General features: G+C 66.6%; 1 protein-coding gene across 1 annotated transcript in view; it reads left to right on the forward strand.

The window, feature by feature from the left end:
• DYNC1H1 (dynein cytoplasmic 1 heavy chain 1) overlaps positions 1-21,351 on the forward strand; it is a 58,736-nt gene that overhangs the window by 20,724 nt on the left and 16,661 nt on the right. The window contains 33 exon segments of the mRNA XM_028506386.2: positions 1,088-1,228; positions 1,540-1,716; positions 1,829-1,939; positions 2,023-2,142; positions 2,674-2,913; positions 4,329-4,484; positions 4,616-4,729; positions 5,144-5,254; positions 5,344-5,553; positions 5,675-5,821; positions 6,003-6,169; positions 6,267-6,307; positions 6,310-6,439; positions 8,001-8,166; positions 8,250-8,438; positions 8,523-8,717; positions 9,288-9,570; positions 9,803-9,903; positions 10,379-10,538; positions 11,517-11,760; positions 11,928-12,111; positions 12,301-12,513; positions 13,079-13,317; positions 13,545-13,701; positions 15,282-15,509; positions 15,956-16,186; positions 16,402-16,542; positions 16,691-16,924; positions 17,010-17,216; positions 17,311-17,432; positions 17,804-17,969; positions 18,789-18,952; positions 20,907-21,036. Of these exon segments, the coding sequence (XP_028362187.1) occupies positions 1,088-1,228; positions 1,540-1,716; positions 1,829-1,939; positions 2,023-2,142; positions 2,674-2,913; positions 4,329-4,484; positions 4,616-4,729; positions 5,144-5,254; positions 5,344-5,553; positions 5,675-5,821; positions 6,003-6,169; positions 6,267-6,307; positions 6,310-6,439; positions 8,001-8,166; positions 8,250-8,438; positions 8,523-8,717; positions 9,288-9,570; positions 9,803-9,903; positions 10,379-10,538; positions 11,517-11,760; positions 11,928-12,111; positions 12,301-12,513; positions 13,079-13,317; positions 13,545-13,701; positions 15,282-15,509; positions 15,956-16,186; positions 16,402-16,542; positions 16,691-16,924; positions 17,010-17,216; positions 17,311-17,432; positions 17,804-17,969; positions 18,789-18,952; positions 20,907-21,036 (5,619 nt within the window).

Consider the following 21,351-nt stretch of genomic DNA (forward strand, 5'->3'; position numbering starts at 1 on the left):
CTCTCAGGGCCGCGTCCCATGGGCGTGGTTCTCTGGCCCTCCCCAAGGTCGCCCCTCCCCAGTCTGTTCTGTCCACCCTCAGCCCACCCAGGCCCGGAGCGTCCTCAGGATCCACAGCAGGTACTGCCTCCCACAGCCCCTGCTGCAGCCTGCCACCTCCCACCTGGGTTATTGACAGTCCCCCCGACTGGCCGCCGGGTCTGCCCTGCCCCTAAGATCTGTTTGGAGCACAGCAGCCAAAGTCGGTCTTAAATCACACGTTCATCCGGACGCCGCTCTCCTCAGGGCCTGTTAGGGGCGTCCTGTCCCACTCAGCACGAAAGCCCACGTCCCGAGTGGCCCGCCGGGCGCACGTGACGGCTGCCCACTGCCGCTCCGCCTCAGCTGCCGCCCCGCCCCACCGCGGCCCTGCCGCGGCCACAGGGGGTCCGCCCTGGTCCTCGGGCGCCAGGCAGGCTCCCGCTGCCGACCTCGCTCGGCACCCCCGGTGGCAGCTACGTGCGTGGCACCCCCCCCCCCACCCCGGGCCTGCCCTGCCCCCCCCCCCGCCCCGCCCTCCTGCCTCCGCCCCCTCTGACAGTCTGTGCGTTTCCCTTCGTGGTCTCCCCTCCCCCCTGGCGTGCATGGGTGTGAGCAGGGGTCTTCGCCCGCTCGTTTCTTGCGCCCACGGCAGCACCTGGCACGTGCCAGGCACCCACTGACTCTGGCCCGTCCGTCCCCCCAGCGGGGGCGAACCTTGGTCGCACTGCCGTCACGTGCCTAGACCTGGCCTCAGTGTCCCCCTCGGGGCGGGGGGGGCAGGCTCCGAGGGTCTGCGCGAGGCACGTGCCTGCACCGAAGGCCGGTGCGTTCTGGCGCGATGCCAAGGGCAACGCCGTGCGCCCCGGCCTGCGGCGCTCCTGCTCTCCCCTCGACCGGCCTGACGCGGTGGACACGAGCCGGCCCCGGTCCCTCGTGGCCGGGGACGTGGGTGTTTCCCCCAAACGCCGTGTCTCTCCTGGGCGGCTCTCCGGCCCGTGCTCAGGGAGCGGGGACGCGGAGCTGGGCTCCGCACGCTCGTGCGCTCACCCCCGGCTCGCCTGGGCAGGTGGGCGTGCACTACGATCTGACCGAAGAGGAGAAGTTCTACCGGAACGCGCTGACACGGATGCCCGACGGCCCCACGGCCCTGGAGGAGTCCTACTCCGCGGTCATGGGCATCGTCACCGAGGTCGAGCAGTACGTCAAGGTAAGGCGCTCCGGGTCCCGCCCGAGACACGGCGCGTGCGAGCTGCCAGCGCTGGGCTGCGTGGGGTGCTGCGGCTCACTGGCAGCGTCTGCTGCTTCCGTGCAGAGACTGAGCAGCTGGACAGACTTAGGGGTGCTGACTGTCCTTCTGGAGAATTGTGCGTGTTACCCTCTTCTGATATGAAACCCCGAGGATTTGACCTGAGGTTTTTCTGACGGTGACGAGCGGGCGTGAGCCCTCCGGCGGGGCCTGGGAGCGTGCGGCGGCCGTCCGCACGGTGGGACGCCCACCGTCTGCCTGGTCTCGCGCAGGTCTGGCTGCAGTACCAGTGCCTGTGGGACATGCAGGCCGAGAACATCTACCACCGGCTCGGGGAGGACCTGGGCAAGTGGCAGGCCCTGCTGGTGCAGATCAGGAAGGCCCGGGGGACCTTCGACAACGCCGAGACCAAGAGGGAGTTCGGGCCGGTCGTCATAGACTACGGCAAGGTGAGCCCCGCGGCCGTCCTGGGAGGTGCCGGGCCGCCCCGCTGCTCGGCCGGGGAAAGGGGAGGGCAGCGCCCGGCGCGGAGGGACAGGGCCTCGTGCTCGCCCCCTGCAGGTGCAGTCCAAGGTGAACCTGAAGTACGACTCCTGGCATAAGGAGGTCCTCAGCAAGTTCGGGCAGATGCTCGGCTCCAACATGACCGAGTTCCACTCCCAGATCTCCAAGGTGAGGCGGTGGGGCCCGGGCCGCGCAGGCGCCCGCTGCGCCCCGACGCCGAGCTGACTCTCCGCGCCCCCCCCCCCCCCCAGTCCCGCCAGGAGCTGGAGCAGCACTCGGTGGACACGGCCAGCACCTCGGACGCGGTGACCTTCATCACCTACGTGCAGTCTCTGAAGCGGAGGATCAAGCAGTTCGAGAAGCAAGTGGAGGTGAGCTCTCGGGGCAGGGGGTCCCCTCTGTGTGGGCCCCGGCTCCCCAGCCCTTGGGGCCGGTCCTCGGGGCGCCTCCAGATCCCTGTGCCGGACCACCGACGTGCTTGTGGGCGCGCCGACCGGGCCCCCGGGCCTCTGCGATGTACAGAGCTCTGCAGGGGTTCTTTGCCGCCGAGGTTTGAGAACCGCCGTTGCTTGTCTTGCAAGAGCTTATGTTTTCCTTGTTGATCTTCAAGTCGCCAAACGTGAATTTCCTTTTTCTAATCTGCGGTGGTGGGGACAAGGCACAGCGCCGACACGCAGGGGTCCTCTCCAGAGCCCCCCCTGGGTGCAGCCGGGTGCAGAGCTGGCCTGCGGGCGGGCTCCCGGGTGACCTCGGGGGAGGCAGCTGGAGGCGGCTGGAGGGGGCGGATGTGCTGATGTCCTCCTGTGTTCTGTGGCCGCCGGGGCTTCTTCGCCGTGGACGCTGATGGCGGTCCCGTTACTCTTAACGCACTCTAACCTGCTCTTTCCCTTGAACTCGCCCAGCTCTACCGCAACGGCCAGCGCCTGCTGGAAAAGCAGAGGTTCCAGTTCCCGCCGTCCTGGCTGTACATCGACAACATCGAGGGCGAGTGGGGGGCCTTCAACGACATCATGCGGCGCAAGGACTCCGCCATTCAGCAGCAGGTGGCGAACCTGCAGATGAAGATCGTGCAGGAGGACCGGGCCGTGGAGAGCCGCACCACCGACCTGCTCACCGACTGGGAGAAGACCAAGCCGGTCACGGTGCGTGGGGCCCCCTGCAGCCGAGCCCCCAGACCAGCGGCACAGTCCGGGGTCTTTCTGTCAAAGCGAAAGGCCGTGCCGTGGCTTAGCTTTTGAGTAACGAAGAGTCTGTCTTTTATAGTTAAAGAGGCCGTGCTTCAGAGTGGTTGGAAACGTGAATGCCAGCTTTGACCTCTTGACTCCCAACCCCTCGTGACGGTCCCTCCCGTTGGGAGATGGCCTACGGCCGCGCCACCCTGAACGCGCCCGTTCGTGCCGTCAGATAGGAGACGGTTCCAAAGACGGGAGACTCTCTGTTCTTAGGCTGTCCTCTCACTGAGGCGCGCTCAGAGCTGGGGTCAGCTCCCCGGGGACGCGGGCCGAGCCTCGGCTGCTGCTGGCTCTGCTGGGGGGCGGGGGGGGGTGCTGGTTCCTGTCGCCGGCGTTGCGGTTGTTCACCCTCGGTCCCCTTGGCCTGCCTCACGCAGTCCCCGGGTGTGGGTCACGCTCCGACTGGGTTGCAGGCACGGCACTGGCATCTGAGACCAGTGGCGCCCCCAGAAGGCAGGAGCCTGCCCATGCGCCTGTGCTCCTACGGGGGGGGGGGGGGGGGGGGGGGGCGGGGCAGATGGAACCGGGCAGGGGGATGTGTTCTGAGTCACGGTGACGGAGCCCCTGGGGAGGGGGGCGGCTCTGTCGGGGAGGTGCCATCTGCATGGAGCCCTGGCCAGTGGCGGCTGGCAGGTCACGGGGGCAGGGTGGAGGTGCAGGCGTAGGGGCCGCAAGTGCAAGGCCCGGAGAGGCGGACGAGGAGGCTGGTCGGAGACCCTGACTGTCCCTGGGCCTGGTGGTTTGCAGGCTTTGCACACCTGGCCGTCCTGGGGGCCGGGTGGGGCTCTCTCCTGCCCCAGTGCCGCCTGAGCAGCCAGGCGGAGGTCCCTGTCTGTATTGGGGTTCGGTTCAGAAGCCCTGTGTGAAGATGGTCTCTGCAGAGTGCTGGCTCTCGGGGACTGGGGGTGACCGGCGGGCACAGCCCCAGTCACCAACCTGGAGGGCCCTGGGCGTGTGTCCGAGTCCAGACTGTGGCTGGAGTCTCACAGTCGTGGCCCGGAGTCAGCCACGGGGAGGGAGGCGTGTGAGCAGCGCCCAGACGGACGGCACCTGGCTCCTCGGGCCTCTCCCGGGCCCTGGCAGGCAGCTGGCTGTGGCGGCAGACCCGAGTCTGTCCGGCTCCTGTTCCGTCCCCCGAGCACCCAGCGGGCTGGCGGCTGAACTGAGAGGTGCCCTCTTTCCTCGTTCACACTCGCACTCATCAGAGGCGGGGACAGCGTCTCCGGGGCCCCAGCAGGCTAGGCTCCCCCCCACCCACTCGGGAGCCTCGGCGTCTGTCCGCCCTGGCCCCAGCCTGCAACTGTCCACGCTCCGTCTGCTTTCAGGGCAACCTGCGCCCAGAGGAGGCGCTGCAGGCGCTCACCATATACGAGGGCAAGTTCGGCAGGCTGAAGGATGACCGGGAGAAGTGTGCCAAGGCCAAGGAGGCGCTGGAGCTGACGGACACGGGGCTGCTGAGCGGCAGCGAAGAGCGCGTCCAGGTACGAGCCCCCTGGGTGGGGGGGGGCTGGGGGGAGGTGCAGCTCCTCGCCCCGCCCCGCACCTGACCTGGGTCCCCTGCTGACTGACGTCGGCTTCCACAGTCTTACCGCTTGACTGTGCTTGCCAACAGGTGGCCTTGGAGGAACTGCAGGACCTCAAAGGCGTCTGGTCGGAGCTCTCGAAGGTCTGGGAGCAGATCGACCAGATGAAGGAGCAGCCGTGGGTCTCCGTGCAGCCGCGGAAGGTGCGTGTCCTTGGGGTCGGTGTCCGTGCGCCTGCAGGGGTGCGCCGTCTCGGGCCCGCCTTGGGACTGCAAACAGGGAGCCGTACCGGGAGCTCACCAGGGGTCCCCAGCAGTCCCGCGTGTCGCTGACATCATCCATCCAGCCTAACGTGAAACCGCTTTTCGTGGCATTAAAAGGATCAGCCCTGGCTGGCGTAGCTCAATGGATTGAGCGTCGACCTGCGAACCAAAGGGTCGCTGGTTCGATTCCCAGCCAGGGCCCGTGCCCGGGTTGTGGGCCAGGTCCCCAGTAGGGGGTGTGCGAGAGGCAACCACACGTTGGTGCTTCTTTCCCTGTCTTTCTTCCTTCCCCTCTCTGAAAGTAAAGTAAAGAGCTTTCTAAAAGTGGACTCGTGCCGCGTGTCTCTCCCGCAGCTCCGGCAGAGCCTGGACGGCCTCCTGAACCAGCTGAAGAGCTTCCCCGCGCGGCTGCGGCAGTATGCGTCCTACGAGTTCGTGCAGCGGCTCCTGAAGGGCTACCTGAAGGTGGGTGCCCCCCCCCCCACTGCCGAGGTCGAGGTCGCAGGCGCCCCTCAGGAGTGCAGCGGCCCGGCTGACGGGCGGCTCTCCCGCAGATCAACATGCTGGTGATCGAGCTGAAGTCCGAGGCGCTGAAGGACCGGCACTGGAAGCAGCTGATGAAGAGGCTGCACGTGAACTGGGTGGTGTCGGAGCTCACCCTCGGCCAGATCTGGGACGTCGACCTGCAGAAGAACGAGGCCGTGGTCAAGGACGTGCTGCTCGTGGCCCAAGGGGAGATGGCCCTGGAGGAGTTCTTGAAGCAGGTGAGCGGCGGCCAGATGGGGGCCCGAGCCTCCCGTGGCCCTTCTTGTGCCTGCATGCCCTGGCGGCCCGTGCAGCCGGCACTCGCCGGCACGCGGTGACGGCTCTCTGGCTCTGGCGCAGATACGGGAAGTGTGGAACACATACGAGCTGGACTTGGTGAACTACCAGAACAAGTGTCGCCTGATCCGCGGCTGGGACGACCTCTTCAACAAGGTCAAAGAGCACATCAACAGCGTCTCGGCCATGAAGCTGTCTCCCTACTACAAGGTACCGTCGTCGTCGGGGGAGCCCCCTCCCTGCCCGGAGCGGCCCCTCCTGCGGACAGCTCCCGGAGGCCTGCTCTCGGAGCGCGAGCTGCAGGCTGCAGGCCCGGTGGGCGTGGCCGCGGCCGTGTCTGTGCGGGAGCGGGAACTCCAGCTCTGCCCTCCCCCCCCCCCGCCCCCCCCAGGTGTTCGAGGAGGACGCCCTGAGCTGGGAGGACAAGCTGAACCGCATCATGGCGCTCTTCGACGTGTGGATCGACGTGCAGCGGCGCTGGGTCTACCTGGAGGGCATCTTCACGGGCAGCGCGGACATCAAGCACCTGCTGCCCGTGGAGACCCAGCGCTTCCAGAGGTAGGGCCTCCGTGCGGGCGGCCGGGCGGGCGGGCGGCCGAGCTGGGAGCCGCTGCTCCCCCGGCCCAGGCCGACCTCGCGTCCGCCCCCTTCGCAGCATCAGCACGGAGTTCCTGGCGCTCATGAAGAAGGTGTCCAAGTCCCCCTGGTCATGGACGTCCTCAACATCCAGGGCGTGCAGCGGTCTCTGGAGCGGCTGGCAGACCTGCTGGGCAAGATCCAGAAAGCGCTGGGCGAGTACCTGGAGAGGGAGCGCTCGTCCTTCCCCAGGTGAGGCCCCGGCTGTGCGCAGGTGTGATGTCCGCGGTCCGTCCTTGGTCCACTGTGCTTTCTTCCCCTCCCCTCCCCCACCCCCGGCCCGGGAGCTGGTCGCTTCGGGCATCGACACAGACAGTCCACTTAGCGCTCACCCCTCCCTTTCGTGCACTGTTTCCCGGTTACAGCACGTGACCCTCCGTCATTTCCTGCCTTCTCTTCTTTGCTCAGCTCCTTCAAGCTCCCACCCGCCCTCCCAGGCAGCTTGAATCTCTTTGAAAATGTATTTCTCGAGGTTACGCATATACTTTTTTGAGTGACGGTTGTATGTTACAACAGTGACACAGCCGACGTCTGGGGACTCTCAAGGCCATGCCGGGCACCGCTCTGAGTGCGTCCCATGCGGCCTCTCGTTCAGTCCTTACAGCGGGACTGTGGAGTCTCTCATACCCACTTCACAAATAACACGGTTTTCATTTCAAAAAGGTTAAGCATCCCTGGCTGGTGTAGCTCAGTGGATTGAGCACCAGCCTGTGAACCAAAGGGTTGCCAGTTCAATTCCCAGCCGGGGCACATGCCTGGGTTGTGGACCAGGTCCCCAGTGTGGGGGGCGTGTGTGAGGCAACCACACACTGATGTTTCTCTCCCTCTCTCCTTCCCTTTCTCTGAAAATAAATAAAATCTTTTTTAAGGAAAAGTTAAAAGCAAGGTTAAAAGGTTAAAAGGAAAGGTTAAACGATTAAAGGTACAAGCATGTCTATGCTTGTACTCCAAAGTTAGAAAGAGGTACCAAGCAGTGGCCCACTAAAGAAGTGGTGGGAATCTGCTTTGGTGCTAGCAATAAGGAGATGCATTTCCTGCAGCAAATTTATATTTTTGTATTTTATTTATTTTTAGAGAGGGGAAAGAGAAACAGGGAGAGAAACATCACTGTGTGGTTGCATCTTGCATGCCCCCCACTGGCAACCTGGGCTACAACCCAGGCCTGTGCCCTGACTGGGAATCGAACCAGCAACCCTTTGGTTCATGGTCCTGTGTTCATTCCACTGAGCCACACCAGCCAGGGCTTCTCTTAAAAAACCTAGCTCTGATTATTTTCTGAATGGCATCTCTTCCTTTCAGAATAGTTTGCTGAGTATGAATCAAACAGGTTTCATAAAGGTGAACTTATGAGTCCTGACCGGGTGGCTCAGTGGGTTGGGCATTGACCCACAAAGCGAAGGGTCGCAGGTTTGGTTCCCAGTCAGGGCACGTGGCTGGGTTGCGGCCCAGGTCCCTGGTCGGGGTGCATACGAAAGGCAACCTGTGATGTTCTTCTTCCTCCCTTCTTCTCTAAAAATAAATAATAACAAAAATAAGAGGAAGTTTGTGGAGTAAGGTGAGTGACATGAAATTTACGGAGTTTCTCTTCCGAGTGGGCGCGTTTGGCTGAGGCTGGGAGGGGCAGGGACGAGCTCAAGTGCCAGCCGGGTTTTGCGCCCGCCCCTTCCCCCCCCCCCCCCCCGCACCCGGGGGTGGTGCCTGGAGTCCCCTCCTCTGTCACATTTTAGGAACTTGGGTGCTGTTTTAATTGTAGGTTCTACTTTGTGGGTGACGAGGATTTGCTGGAAATCATTGGAAACAGCAAAAACGTAGCCAAGTTGCAGAAGCACTTCAAGAAGATGTTCGCCGGCGTCTCGAGCATCATCCTGAGCGAGGACAACTCCGTGGTGCTGGGCATCTCGTCCCGCGAGGGGGAGGAGGTGCGTCCGCGCTTGTGCCCGTCGCAGGGAGGGCGCCTCTCCCCTCCCCGCACACCTTAACTCTCACACTCCGCCCGCCCCAGGTGATGTTCAAGACCCCCGTGTCCATCACCGAGCACCCCAAAATCAACGAGTGGCTCACGCTGGTGGAGAAGGAGATGCGGGTCACCCTGGCCAAGCTCCTGGCCGAGGCTGTGACCGAGGTCGAGATCTTCGGTAAAGCGACCTCCATTGACCCCAACACCTACATCACCTGGATCGACAAGTACCAGGTGACACAGCGCAGGTGGGCACGGGCCGGCACCAGGGGCGGGCCGGTCTCCAAACACTGACCTCTCGGACCTCGTGCCCCCCAGGCCCAGCTCGTGGTCCTGTCGGCCCAGATCGCCTGGTCCGAGAACGTGGAGACGGCGCTGAGCAGCATGGGTGGGAGCGGGGACGCGGCGCCCCTGCACTCGGTGCTGAGCAACGTGGAGGTCACCCTGAACGTGCTGGCCGACTCGGTGCTCATGGCGCAGCCCCCGCTGCGCCGGCGGAAGCTGGAGCACTTGGTTGGTCCCGGGCCTGGCCCATCCCCTCCCCTCCCCGTGGGCTGGGTGGTGCTGGGAGGAGGTTCTGACCGCGTCAGGGAGAAGGGCCGGCGGCGGCAGGGTGGGCCCTGGGTGCCCACGGCAGAGGGTCTGGGCCGGGCGCAGGGGCTGCGGACATGGCAGCGTCCTGGGGGAAGCGGGGCTTCCGCACCTTCTGTCGTCCCCTCCCACGTGTGCGTAGCGTCCGTGTCCCTGGCCCGGCGAGTGCAGCACGGCTCCCGGCCGGGGTCCTTGTCACTGGGTTCTGCACCCCGGGGCGAAGCAGAGAGGCTGTGGGGACAGAGAGGGCTGTCCCCCGTCGGTCAGCGTTTTTGCTGGCGGCAGAGCGTTGACTCAGCGAGGTGTCTCTGAGTTTGCTGCCGCTCCTGGTTCTGGCCGACCGCACCGCGTGGAGAGCGCGTCCGGAGCGGATCTGCCTGTCGGAGCGTCATGGAGACAGACGCAGCTGCCCGCTTCAGTCTCCCAGCCCGCCCGCCTGCCCGGGGCGGCCCTCGAGGGCGCGGGCGCTCACTGCGGTCGGTCTCTCCGCAGATCACCGAGCTGGTCCACCAGAGGGACGTCACCAGGTCCTTGATCAGAAGCAGGATCGACAACAGCAAGTCCTTCGAGTGGCTCAGCCAGATGCGCTTCTACTTCGACCCCAAGCAGACGGACGTGCTGCAGCAGCTGTCCATCCAGATGGCCAACGCCAAGTTCAACTACGGCTTCGAGTACCTGGGCGTCCAGGACAAGCTGGTCCAGACGCCCCTCACGGACCGCTGCTACCTGACCATGACGCAGGCCTTGGAGGCCAGGCTGGGCGGGTCCCCCTTCGGTGAGTCGCCCCCCAGGCTGGACGCGCGGAGCGGGGGAGCGGCGCCAGCCCAGAGACCGAGTCTGCGGTTTGAACCTGTTTCTTAGTCGCTCGGCGCCTGCGCTCCACAGACTTTTAAGTCTGTTCGCACTCACCACGCCGACTCGCTAAGACGCACTGCTCCTACAGCCGTCTGAACGCCAGGGCTGAGTCCGGCCGCTTGACGGACTCGGTGCCTCTCTCCACACCACAGGCCCCGCCGGCACCGGGAAGACCGAGTCGGTCAAGGCTCTTGGCCACCAGCTGGGACGCTTCGTGTTGGTGTTCAACTGTGACGAGACCTTTGACTTCCAGGTGAGCAGCCCTGGGGATCCGAGCAGGGCTGAGGCCCGCGGGGGTCGGTGGGGAGCCCGTGCCCACCCTCTCCCGGCCGCCGCCTCGCTCCGCATGGCCCCCCCCCCCCCGCCCGCGTGCTGTGGGGCTGAGCTGGACGTTTGGGAACCCCCTCTCCGGCGAGACCTGCCTCCCCTGAAGGGCAGTGTCCTAAGGAAACGGAGGTGCCCGAGCGTGTGGCGGACAAGGGTCCTGCGAGAGGGTTCTCGGCAGTGGACACAAAGACGCTGGCGATGGTGCTGCCGTCGGGATTTGAGCACGGGAGGAAAGGGCGTGGCAGCTGCCCCCGCGCGCCCGGGCCACTATGGCCGAGGAAGCACTGCTGTGATGGGCGGCCCTTCCCGGGGGACCCTGGGTGGGGGCCCAAGCCCCCACTTCAGACCCAAGCAGGCGCCCGGGATGACTGGCTGCCCCCGCCCCTTCCCTCCCCTCTCAGGCGATGGGACGCATCTTCGTGGGGCTCTGCCAGGTGGGGGCGTGGGGCTGCTTCGACGAGTTCAACCGCCTGGAGGAGCGGATGCTGTCGGCTGTGTCCCAGCAGGTGCAGTGCATCCAGGAGGCGCTGCGGGAGCACTCCAGCCCCAGCCTGGACAAGGGTGAGGCTTCCTCCTGCCCCGGGGGCGGGGGGGGGGCTGGCGCTGCCGTGGGCCCTGGCCCCGCTCGGGCAGGGTGAGTGGGACTTAATCGAGGCGGCGGGTCCGAGTGCGGCTGGAGGGCCAGACCTCGGGCGTCCCCGGGTCAGCAGTCTGCACGTCTCGTCCCGGAGCAGCCTCGGCCCCCACGTCCCCTGCCCTCCCACAGCGCGCACCCTAGACAGGGATCCGGCCTGCGCAGGCCCTGTGCCTCCCCAGGGCAGCCTTCGTCCATGGGGCGTGGGGAGCGGCAGGACAGGACAAGAGGAATCGCTACAGGGAGGCCCCCGGGGCAGACCCCTGTGAGCTCCAAGCCCAGGCAGAGGGCAGAGGCACGTGGGGTCGGGGGGAGTCAGGGTGGGCCCACCTGCCGACGTGGGCCAGGTCATGCGTGGTGTAGCTTTCAGTGTGTTTTCTCGCTCCAGAATAATAGCGTCTGGTCCTACCAGACCACTTCCAGGTCCCCCAAACAAAACAAACAGCACACCAAACATGTCAGCACCTGTGTGCCCCAGTCACACCCTGGAGCGGACACCTGTGTCCCGTGTGGCTCCGTCGTGGGTGGTCACGGATGAGCCCGGGAAAGGGTGCCTCTCGGGCCGCCGGTTCCTATTCTGTGCCTGTCGTGGGGCTGCACCCTAGTCCGGTGTTGGCCATGGGGCTCACAGGGCCCCCAGGTGGGCTTCTCGCCCTGTGCCTGGGTCGGTCACAGAGTCGGGCACTCCGCCTGGGCCGGGTGTGTGGACGGGGAGCGCCCGGCCGGCTGGATGCGCCCGGAGGAGTGCCTGCGGAGCGGCTGGGAGCGGTGCCCTGCGCCTGGCGCTGTGGGCTGGGAGGCCGGGGGAGTGGGGGCGGGGCTTGTGCTTCCAGGGAGACCGCTGCCGTGTTTCGAACATCCCGAGTCTGACACCCCCCCCCCCCCCCCCCCCCGTTGATTTGCAGCCTCCGCCCCCATCACGTGTGAGCTGCTGAACAAGCAGGTCAAGGTGAGCCCGGACATGGCCATCTTCATCACCATGAACCCGGGCTACGCGGGCAGGTCGAACCTCCCGGACAACCTGAAGAAGCTCTTCCGGAGCCTGGCCATGACCAAGCCCGACCGGCAGCTGATCGCCCAGGTCATGCTGTACTCGCAGGGCTTCCGCACGGCCGAGGTCCTGGCCAACAAGATCGTCCCTTTCTTCAAGTGAGTGCCCCGGGTTGCTCCGGGCCGTGCCCCTGGCCTGTCGGGGCACCCCTCCACAGCCCCTCTGGTCACGGTGCGCCCTGCCCGGTGCTCCCCGACTCCCCGGTGCGGCGCAGCGGCTGCTGCTGCAGGCGCACGGGTCTCTGCCAGGGCGCTCTCTCCCCCAGGCTGTGCGACGAGCAGCTGTCCTCCCAGAGCCACTACGACTTCGGGCTGCGGGCGCTGAAGAGCGTGCTGGTGAGCGCGGGCAACGTGAAGCGGGAGCGCATCCAGAAGATCAAGAGGGAGAAGGAGGAGCGCGGCGAAGCGGTGGACGAGGGCGAGATCGCGGAGAACCTGCCCGAGCAGGAGGTGCGTCCGCGTGTGTTTTTTGTCACTGACCCCGGGCGCGCTCTCGGGCGACGCCGGCCCCGGGGTGGGCGGGCGAGACCGCCGTTCGCACTGCGGGTGGGCGAGCGGTGCGGGTGCGCGCCCAGTGGCTGGCCGCCCCCTGCGCCCAAGCTCACCCCGCGGGCCCCTCCCCCCCCCCCCCCCCCCCAGATCCTGATCCAGAGCGTCTGCGAGACGATGGTGCCGAAGCTGGTGGCCGAGGACATCCCGCTGCTCTTCAGCCTGCTGTCGGACGTGTTCCCCGGCGTGCAGTACCACCGCGGGGAGATGGCCGCGCTGCGCGAGGAGCTCAAGAAAGTGTGCCAGGAGATGTACCTGACCTACGGCGACGGGGAGGAAGTCGGCGGCATGTGGGTGGAAAAGGTAACCAGCTGTCACGTGGCGGGGCCGCGGTCCACAGAGCGGTCCCGGAGGCCGGGCTGCCGCGCCAGCTGGGGAAGGCTGCCCGGGCCTGCGTGGAGCCTTTGCTCAACTCAGCTCGCCTGAAAGGTTCACGTACGGGGCGTGGTTCGCCCTGAAAACGCCAGCGAAGGGCGGGATGATAGCGGGGAGAGTTTGTGCCCAGCACCGCAGGTCGGCGGCCTAACTCGGACGCACACGGCAGCGGCTGCTCTTCCCTCCCCCGAGACTCGCGGGAAGCGGTCACTCACCCGGGCTGTGGGTGCTGCCCCCAGCGGGGTCTCCTGTGCCGCAGCTCCCGGCCCGTTGCCCCACCCCCCCGCCGGTCCCAGCCCTCCCCACGGCGCGGAGAAGCAGGCTGTGAGGCGTTCCCGTGCTCGTGGCCCGTGTGGAGGGTCTCCGGCTGGAACCCCAGCACCTGCTGTGCACCGTCCCCCGGCTCACGCGGGAAGGGAAGGGGCCCTGCCCGTTCTCTCCCCGGAGGTCAGGGGGCTGGAGGTCAGGGGGCCGGTCTGTGTGCCCCCCGCAGGTTCTCCAGCTGTACCAGATCACCCAGATCAACCACGGCCTGATGATGGTGGGGCCCTCGGGGAGCGGCAAGAGCATGGCCTGGCGCGTGCTGCTGAAGGCTCTGGAGAGGCTCGAGGGCGTGGAGGGCGTGGCGCACATCATCGACCCCAAAGCCATCAGCAAAGACCACCTCTACGGCACGCTGGACCCCAACACCAGGGAGTGGACCGACGGGCTGTTCACCCACGTCCTGCGGAAGTGAGTCCCCTCCGATCGGCGTTGGCGCCCCGGCACGCGTGGGACGGGCCTCGCCCCGGTGCCAACAGCACATCGTGTGTGTGTGTGTGTGTGTGTGTGTGTGTGGGCGGGGGGGCGGGTTTCCGCCTGGAGTCTGAACGCAGTCAGTGGTCGCTGAGCAGCCGCTACGGGGTGAGCATGGCGAGCGCGGACACCTGGAGTCAGGCAGAGCTGTGCTCCGCCCCCAGGATCATCGACAACGTGCGGGGAGAGCTGCAGAAGCGCCAGTGGATCGTCTTTGACGGCGACGTGGACCCCGAGTGGGTGGAGAACCTGAACTCCGTGCTGGACGACAACAAGCTGCTGACGCTGCCCAATGGGGAGCGCCTCAGCCTCCCGCCCAATGTACGCAGCCTCCGGGGTGGGGGGGGAACGGGGACGGTTCGGGGTCGGCCGTCTCCACGTGCCAGCCTGTTCCCCCTCCCACAGCCGCTGGGAAGTGGGGCTCGGGAGTCGCCCTCCGCTGCGTGTTGGTCAGGCACACTCGGCCCGTCGCCCCGCCAAGGGGCGGGGTGGAGCCAGGGCCTCTGAGGTGACTGAGCCTGCGGGGCCGCCTGGGGGGACAAGCCCAGGACCCAGGTCCTGCCGGGGTGGGGACGGCGTGCCTGGTGTGGGCACGTGCTCACTCCTGACCCGGCCTGCATGCAGCGCCGTCGTGCACGGACTCTGGTCAGGCGCTGAGGACGCTGGGACACGCAGCACAGATGAGACCTCGCTGCCCTGGGGCTCGCTGTCTGCTGGGAGGATGAGCGAGCAAGACAGACAGGGGTGGCGGGGCTGAGGCCACGGGACACCGTCGGCTGGGAGGGCGGCCGAGGCGGCCCTGGGAAGGTGGGCTTCACTGAGATCGGGAGGGCGAGCCCGTGGGCTTCCGGCAGTGTGGGCGAAGGCGCCAATGGCAGGGGCAGTGGTTGCAGGTGCCAGCTCAGGAAGGGCAGCAAGGGAAGACCACCAAGGGCACAGGTCGTGTTAGGTCAGGCCCTCCGGGTCCTGGCGAGAACGGAGCTTGTCCCCTGGGGGAGTCGGGGTTGGGACAGTGCCACTGCTGACCTGACCCTCCGGCTGCTCCTGCACAACAGCTGAAGTGGGCAGCTGGGAGCAGGGGCCCCGTGGAGGCTGCGTGGTGCCCCAGGCCCAGCGTGGGGCGGGGGGGGTGGAAGTGAAGGTGCTGGAAGAGGCCAAGTAGTGCAGTGATTTACAGCTGGAGTGGGCGGACCCGCCGGTGCACTGGAGGCGGGTGTGCGAGGGGGGAGTGGGCGCGACCCGGGGCTTTGGCTGGAGCAGCTGGAGACCGTGTGCCTTCGTCACAAAGGGCCCACATCTGTGGGCATCGCTACTTCGAAACCAAGCCCAGGCGCTCGGGGCCGCTCTGGCAGTGCACCCTGCAAACACGCGGGTCTCGATCTGACCCGTCAGGGGCGTCCTTCCTCGGAGCGCGCCGTCCCGCAGGTCCCAACTCTTCTCAGGAAGGGGGGTCTGCGGGCCTGCTCACGGCGAGGGCCGGGCTCCGGGACCAGGGCATCCAGGTTGGATCTCAGCCCCTCAACCTGCCAGTCGAGGCACCGGGAGAGGCCCCCAGCCGGCCTGCGACACGGGGACCCTTTGGGCCCGCCCAGGCAGAGGCGGGCGGCTGAGTGGGGCCCGCAGGCATGTTCGCTGCGGCGTCCCCTTCGAGGAGCCCTGGCTGCCTCCCCCCCCCCAGAGCCCACTGTGCAGGTGCCACTGCCCCGTCACACGGCCCTCCTGCCCCGACTCTCCAGAGAGAGGTCGGCAGGTGCTGTGGGGTGTCAGTAGTAGATGTTTTAACTTTTCAACTAAATGTGGGAAGGTCAGGCTTAAATCACCCTTAAAAAAAGAAAAAATTCTTTACAGCAGGTCTCAGTCAGACCTGCCTCATTCCGTCCTCTCGGTGCACTTTCTCCCAGGTGCGCATCATGTTCGAAGTGCAGGACCTGAAGTATGCCACGCTGGCCACGGTGTCGCGCTGCGGCATGGTCTGGTTCAGCGAGGACGTGCTCAGCACCGACATGATCTTCAACAACTTCCTGGCGCGGCTGCGCAGCATCCCGCTGGACGAGGGGGAGGACGAGGCCCAGCGCCGGCGCAAGGGCAAAGAGGACGAGGGGGAGGAGGCCGCCTCCCCGATGCTGCAGGTGCGCGCTGCGCGCTCGGGCATCCGGGTGTCGTCCTGCCCCCCACATGCATGCACACATGCACACGTGTGTGTACACACGAGTGTCTGGAGAGTGTGGGCGTCGAGGTTCCGTCCAGAGACGGCCACCCCTCCTCTGCTGGAGCCGGGCACTCGAGGTCTGTCTCACCCCAGCCTCCGACGTGGAGGCTCAGGGGAAACAGAAAGGGGAAGCTGTGTGGTCTTCCTTCCTGCTGCCGGCTGGTGGGTGGAGCCTGCCCTCCCGGTGGTGGCAGGAACCAGTGTGGCTAGGAAACAGTTCTGGGGACCACCCGGTGAAGGGAGGAGGGTGGGTGCTCGGAGCTCCGTCCTCCGTTTCCGAGCCCCACACTGTCCCTCCGAGGCCCCGCGGAGAAGCGAGCACCCCGGGCTCCGGAGGGGAGTCGAGCAGCGCTTCTCCTCCCGCAGATCCAGAGGGACGCGGCGACCATCATGCAGCCGTACTTCACGTCCAACGGCCTGGTCACCAAGGCGCTGGAGCACGCCTTCAAGCTGGAGCACATCATGGACCTGACCCGCCTGCGCTGCCTGGGCTCGCTCTTCTCCATGCTGCACCAGGCCTGCCGCAACGTGGCGCAGTACAACGCCAACCACCCCGACTTCCCCATGCAGATCGAGCAGCTGGAGCGCTACATCCAGGTCAGGGCGCCGCGGCGGCCGGGAACCCCAGGCGCATGCGCCGCGGGGTGTGGCTCTTTCCTGGGGGCGGGGCTCTCGTGCAGGGTGGGCAGGCGCCGGGCCGTCCAGGATGCAGGAACCGCTAGGAGCCCCTCTCGGGGGCGACGTCTGCCACAAGGGTCTGGTTTGTTGTTGTCGAACCTCCGCGGGAAATGACTCGCTGCCTCCCTGCACAGCGGTACCTGGTCTACGCCATCCTCTGGTCCCTGTCCGGGGACAGCCGGCTGAAGATGCGGGCGGAGCTGGGCGAGTACATCCGCCGCATCACCACCGTGCCGCTGCCCGCCGCCCCCAACATCCCCATCATCGACTACGAGGTGAGCGGGCGGGCGGGGCGGCCTCTCCTGCAGCTGCAGGCCGCACGGGGGCGCGGGCGGGCCGAAGGCTGCGGCGTGCGTGAAGCTGAGCATCCCCCGTGAATGATGCGGAAGCGGGGGTCGGGTGACCGCGCCCGTCTCTCTGCAGGTGTCCATCAGCGGGGAGTGGTCGCCCTGGCAGGCCAAGGTGCCTCAGATCGAAGTGGAGACGCACAAGGTGGCGGCCCCCGACGTCGTCGTGCCCACCCTGGACACGGTGCGCCACGAAGCCCTCCTGTACACCTGGCTGGCCGAGCACAAGCCACTGGTCCTGTGTGGCCCCCCCGGGTCCGGCAAGACCATGACGCTCTTCAGCGCCCTGCGGGCCCTGCCCGACATGGAGGTACGGAGGCCGGGAGGGGGAGGGGGCGGCGGGCGCTGCAGCGGGGCCGGCCCCGCGGTGCCTGACGGTCTGCGCCCCCGCGAAGGTCGTGGGTCTGAACTTCTCGAGCGCCACGACGCCGGAGCTGCTGCTGAAGACCTTCGACCACTACTGCGAGTACCGGCGCACGCCCAACGGCGTCGTCCTGGCTCCCGTTCAGCTCGGCAAGTGGCTGGTGCTGTTCTGCGACGAGATCAACCTGCCCGACATGGACAAATACGGGACGCAGAGGGTCATCTCCTTCATCAGACAGGTGGGTGCTGCACCTCCAGCCCGGCGCCGGCGCTGCCCCCGCCCCGGTTCGCGCTCCCGTCGGCGCCTGAGTGCTACCCTCACGCTCCCTTCAGATGGTGGAGCACGGAGGCTTCTACCGAACCTCGGATCAGACGTGGGTGAAGCTGGAGCGAATCCAGTTCGTCGGGGCCTGTAATCCACCCACGGACCCCGGCAGGAAGCCCCTGTCCCACAGGTAACGCACAGCTCTGCACGCTTCACGGGCCACACACACCAGCCCTGGGGGCCTAGAGGCAGCGAGTCGGTGTGTTTATAAAAAGGACCACCACCAGGTCACCTCCCCGCCCCCATCTCCCGCGCCCCGCCCCCTGGCACTGCTCAGTGACGCTGAGCGACACTGGGAAGGGCGGTGCGGGCTACCTGGGCAGTACGCAGTGCACGGCCCCCACCCGCGTCATGTTCCGTCTTGGCCTGGTTTCCCCCTTCGAGGGCTCCGCGTGTGCCGCCGCGTGTCAGACCCAGGCCTGGGCGGTTGGGTGTGGCCTCGGGTGCCGGGCGTACGTGGGGCAGCACTGGGCGGGGCTGAGCCGGGCTGTCCCTGTGCAGATTCCTGCGCCACGTGCCCGTGGTGTACGTGGACTACCCGGGCCCCGCCTCCCTGACGCAGATCTACGGCACCTTCAACCGCGCCATGCTGCGGCTCATCCCCTCGCTGCGCACCTACGCGGAGCCGCTCACCGCCGCCATGGTGGAGTTCTACACCATGTCCCAGGTACGCGGGCTCCTCGCTCCTCCGGCCGGGGCGGGGCTCCGCTGGGAGGCGGACCTGCGTCCACGCCTTCTCCCGAGTCTGCGGGGGTCGTCTCCTGCGCAGGCTCCGCGGCTGCGATGTTTTCACGCTGCTCCGCGCTGTCCTTGCCTGCGCACTTGCACGAGTGCTGGTTTCCTCCCGGACGCGGGGCGGGACCGCGCTGTGCCCTTCCGCACAGTGCAGACGGGGGCCCTCTGCCCCCGCTCCCCAGCCGCGAGGCCTCTGCCCGCGTCCTCGTCAGCACTGTGGACGCACGTTAAAAACACCCCCCCCTCAGGACTCTCTGAGGCCCGGCCCACGACGTCCCCCCTCCCACGGGACTGCAGGAGAACCCGGACCCAGATGTCAGGTCCGCGGCGCCGAGTGCTCAGGGGGCTGCCCGCCCGTGGCAGACACGTCCCTAGTGCTTGACCTTCAGCTGCTTCTCCTGCAGAATCTCAGTGCCGTCACTGGGAACTTTCTCCTCAGTCGTTTCTGCTCTCAGCTCCGGCTCTGGTTTGGAGTGGTGCTCGGAAAGGCTCCGCCCACTCGGGAACCACGCATCTAAAAACACTTCCAGGAGGACGTGGTTTCTTTTCCCAGCAAAGGCTGAGCACCTTGGGTCTAACTTTGTTCTGGGCACTGAACCACGTGTCCCCTCACTATTTAATCCATCCTTAAGGGTTCCAGGCCCTCGGCTCTTCACTTTTAACATAAAGATGTTCTGTCGCGTTGGACCCTTTAACCGCCTCTCGCGTCCTGAGACACTCCCACGCGAGCCGCACTCTCTGGCCCCCGCAGGAGAGGTTCACACAGGACACCCAGCCGCACTACATCTACTCGCCCCGAGAGATGACGCGGTGGGTGCGGGGCATCTTCGAGGCCCTGCGGCCCCTGGAGACGCTGCCCGTGGAGGGCCTCATCAGGATCTGGGCGCACGAAGCCCTCCGCCTCTTCCAGGACAGGTAAGCGCCGTGCCCCCCACTCTGCGTCCTCGGGACCCACCCCGCGAGGTCCACCAGGGGCTAGCCGGGCTGGGGGTGGAGGGGCGCGGAGGCGGCGAGGGCAGCCTCGCGTCTGGACATCGATCACGACCTCCCCGACGGCACGGGGCCACGGCACTGGGACTGCCCCCCAAGGTCGCCCGGGACCTGGGGAGGGCGCTGGAACCTCTGTCACCGTCGTGTGTGCCCCACTCGCGGCAGGCGCCTGCGGTGGCCCGTCAGAGCACCGGGCGCGCTGGCGTGCGGCCTCCACGGGGTGGGGGGTCCTCGCTCCCATCGGAGGACTTGGGGTGCGTCTCTGGGGCGCCGCTTCTCTCGCCCTGTCGGCCGCTTGTGCCAGTGCCTGTCTTCTGCGTGCCCCGTTGTCCCGGCCGAGTGACCGGGGCAGGGCGTGCGGGAAGGGAGCAGCAAGGACCGGGGCTCAGGGTGGACGGCGGGGGCGTGTGGCCTGAGTCGGCGAGTCTCGCAGTGAGAGGCCGGGTCTTGTTCGCTTGGGAGGAGGGTCCTTGAGAGCCCCCGGCCGCAGACGGGGGTCCCCTCCTGCGTTCTCTGCAGTCAGTTCCCCGCAGTGTCCGCCTCACAGAGGGGTCCTGAGTTTGTGAACCTGCTGCTTTTTCCCTCGTGTCGGGTTGACCAAAGAGTCTGCCTAGTGTTTTCCCTAAGAGAAGAGACACGCTTTGCGCGTTCACCAGTAGCTTTGTTGATGTGGGTGTTTGGAGTGTGTCGGGTGTCTCCCTTCATCGGCGCCCAGCGGGCAGGGGCCGGGGCGCTGCCGAACGCCTTCCCGTGCACGAGTCAGCCCCTCGGCAGAGGGTTATTGGGCCAAAACGTCAACAGTACGGAGAAACTTTGCACAACACTGTAGACGCATTCGATCAGCCACAGCGCCTTCTCTGTACCCTGCACAGGTGTTGTTTTGCTTTGCGGTTGCGTTTTTCCTTTCTTGAAACAACACAGCATAGCACGTCAGATGTGTTGGGTGTCTTCTCCCGTCTTTGGTGTTACAACGGCTGCTCAGAGACTCACCGATTTTGATGAGCGTGTTTCAAACACGTGCTGGTACGACAGCTGTCACAACGCAGTCTAACTAAGTAGCTTCCAGTGCAGTTAAAGACCCCTCAGCGCTACCAGAGCCGTCTCGTGGGGAAAACTAAACTGACTGACTTTGGCCGACCCGGTAGCTTTAGTTCCAGCAAGTCAGCCCTGCAGTCCGTCTTGGAAGTTCAGGCCCCTTTCGGGTTAACGAGAAAAGGCTCGTGTTGCTTTAACTAGGTGTTGAGTCAGCGATCCCTCTCACCCGACTTCCTGTTGCTGCAGCTGCCCCTCAGGCCACTTGGGGAGCGTTGTGCCCGAGCACCAGCCCCTCGGAGCAGAGCGGGCGCAGGCGGGGCCGCCCCTCGCCCCTGGGCCAGCGGGGGTTTCCCTGCGGGGGCAGGACCGGGACCGGCTCCTCTGGCCGCTGGCAGCCGCAGGTGTCGGGCATTGCTGGGCCCGGGAAGGCCTGGGCCGGTGGGTGTCTGGCCCCGAGCAGCTGTCCCCGCCCGGGCTGCCAGGGTCTGCACACTGCCCCGTCACAGGTCGGTGGTCGTGGGGCCGAGGCACCCAGGTTTACAGGGCTCGGCCGCTGCAGGAGCGCGGTCCTTTTGCATTTCCGTGAGTGGCCCCCACACTGCCTTCGCAGGGACCGGTCCTCAGTGGGGCTCCACCGTGGTTCCCAGGGGTTTACGTTCACGTGAAGTTTGGGATTACGTAAGCCGTATCAGGTCCAGGTTCCTAGGTTTTCCGTTTGTAGGCGATGAGGGTTCCTGGTCAAGACCGGCCCCAGCCCTGGAGTCGCCCACAACACGCCCCAGACCTGCACGCCCTCCCCACGCACAGCTCCAGACTCACGTGCACGGCTCTCCCCCCCCCCCAGGCTCGTGGAGGACGAGGAGAGGCGCTGGACGGACGAGAACATCGACACGGTGGCCCTGAAGCACTTCCCCAACATCGACAAGGAGAAGGCCATGAGCCGGCCCATCCTGTACAGCAACTGGCTGTCCAAGGTGCCGCGTCCCCCCTCTCCGACCCCGTGGCTGCAGACCCAGCCGCCCGTCACTCAGGGCACCGGGGAGGGGAGGGAACCCCCGGAGTGTGGCCGGGACGGTGGCTGTGCCGTCCTCCCGCCGCACGTGGGCGGCCGTGAACACCTGGTGTGGGAGCGTCCCGTGCAGCGGGGGTGTCCAGGCAGCCGGGAGCCGTCCTTTCCCTGGGAGACGGGCGTCTCCGTGGGCTCCCCTCCGGACGCGAACTCCCCTCGGCGGGCGCCCCTGGCCCAGGAACAGTGGGGTCCCCGGTCTGACGGGGGCGGGGGGGGGGGG

Source organism: Phyllostomus discolor, chromosome 1, assembly GCF_004126475.2.
Source record: "Phyllostomus discolor isolate MPI-MPIP mPhyDis1 chromosome 1, mPhyDis1.pri.v3, whole genome shotgun sequence".
NCBI classification, from domain to species: domain Eukaryota; kingdom Metazoa; phylum Chordata; class Mammalia; order Chiroptera; family Phyllostomidae; genus Phyllostomus; species Phyllostomus discolor.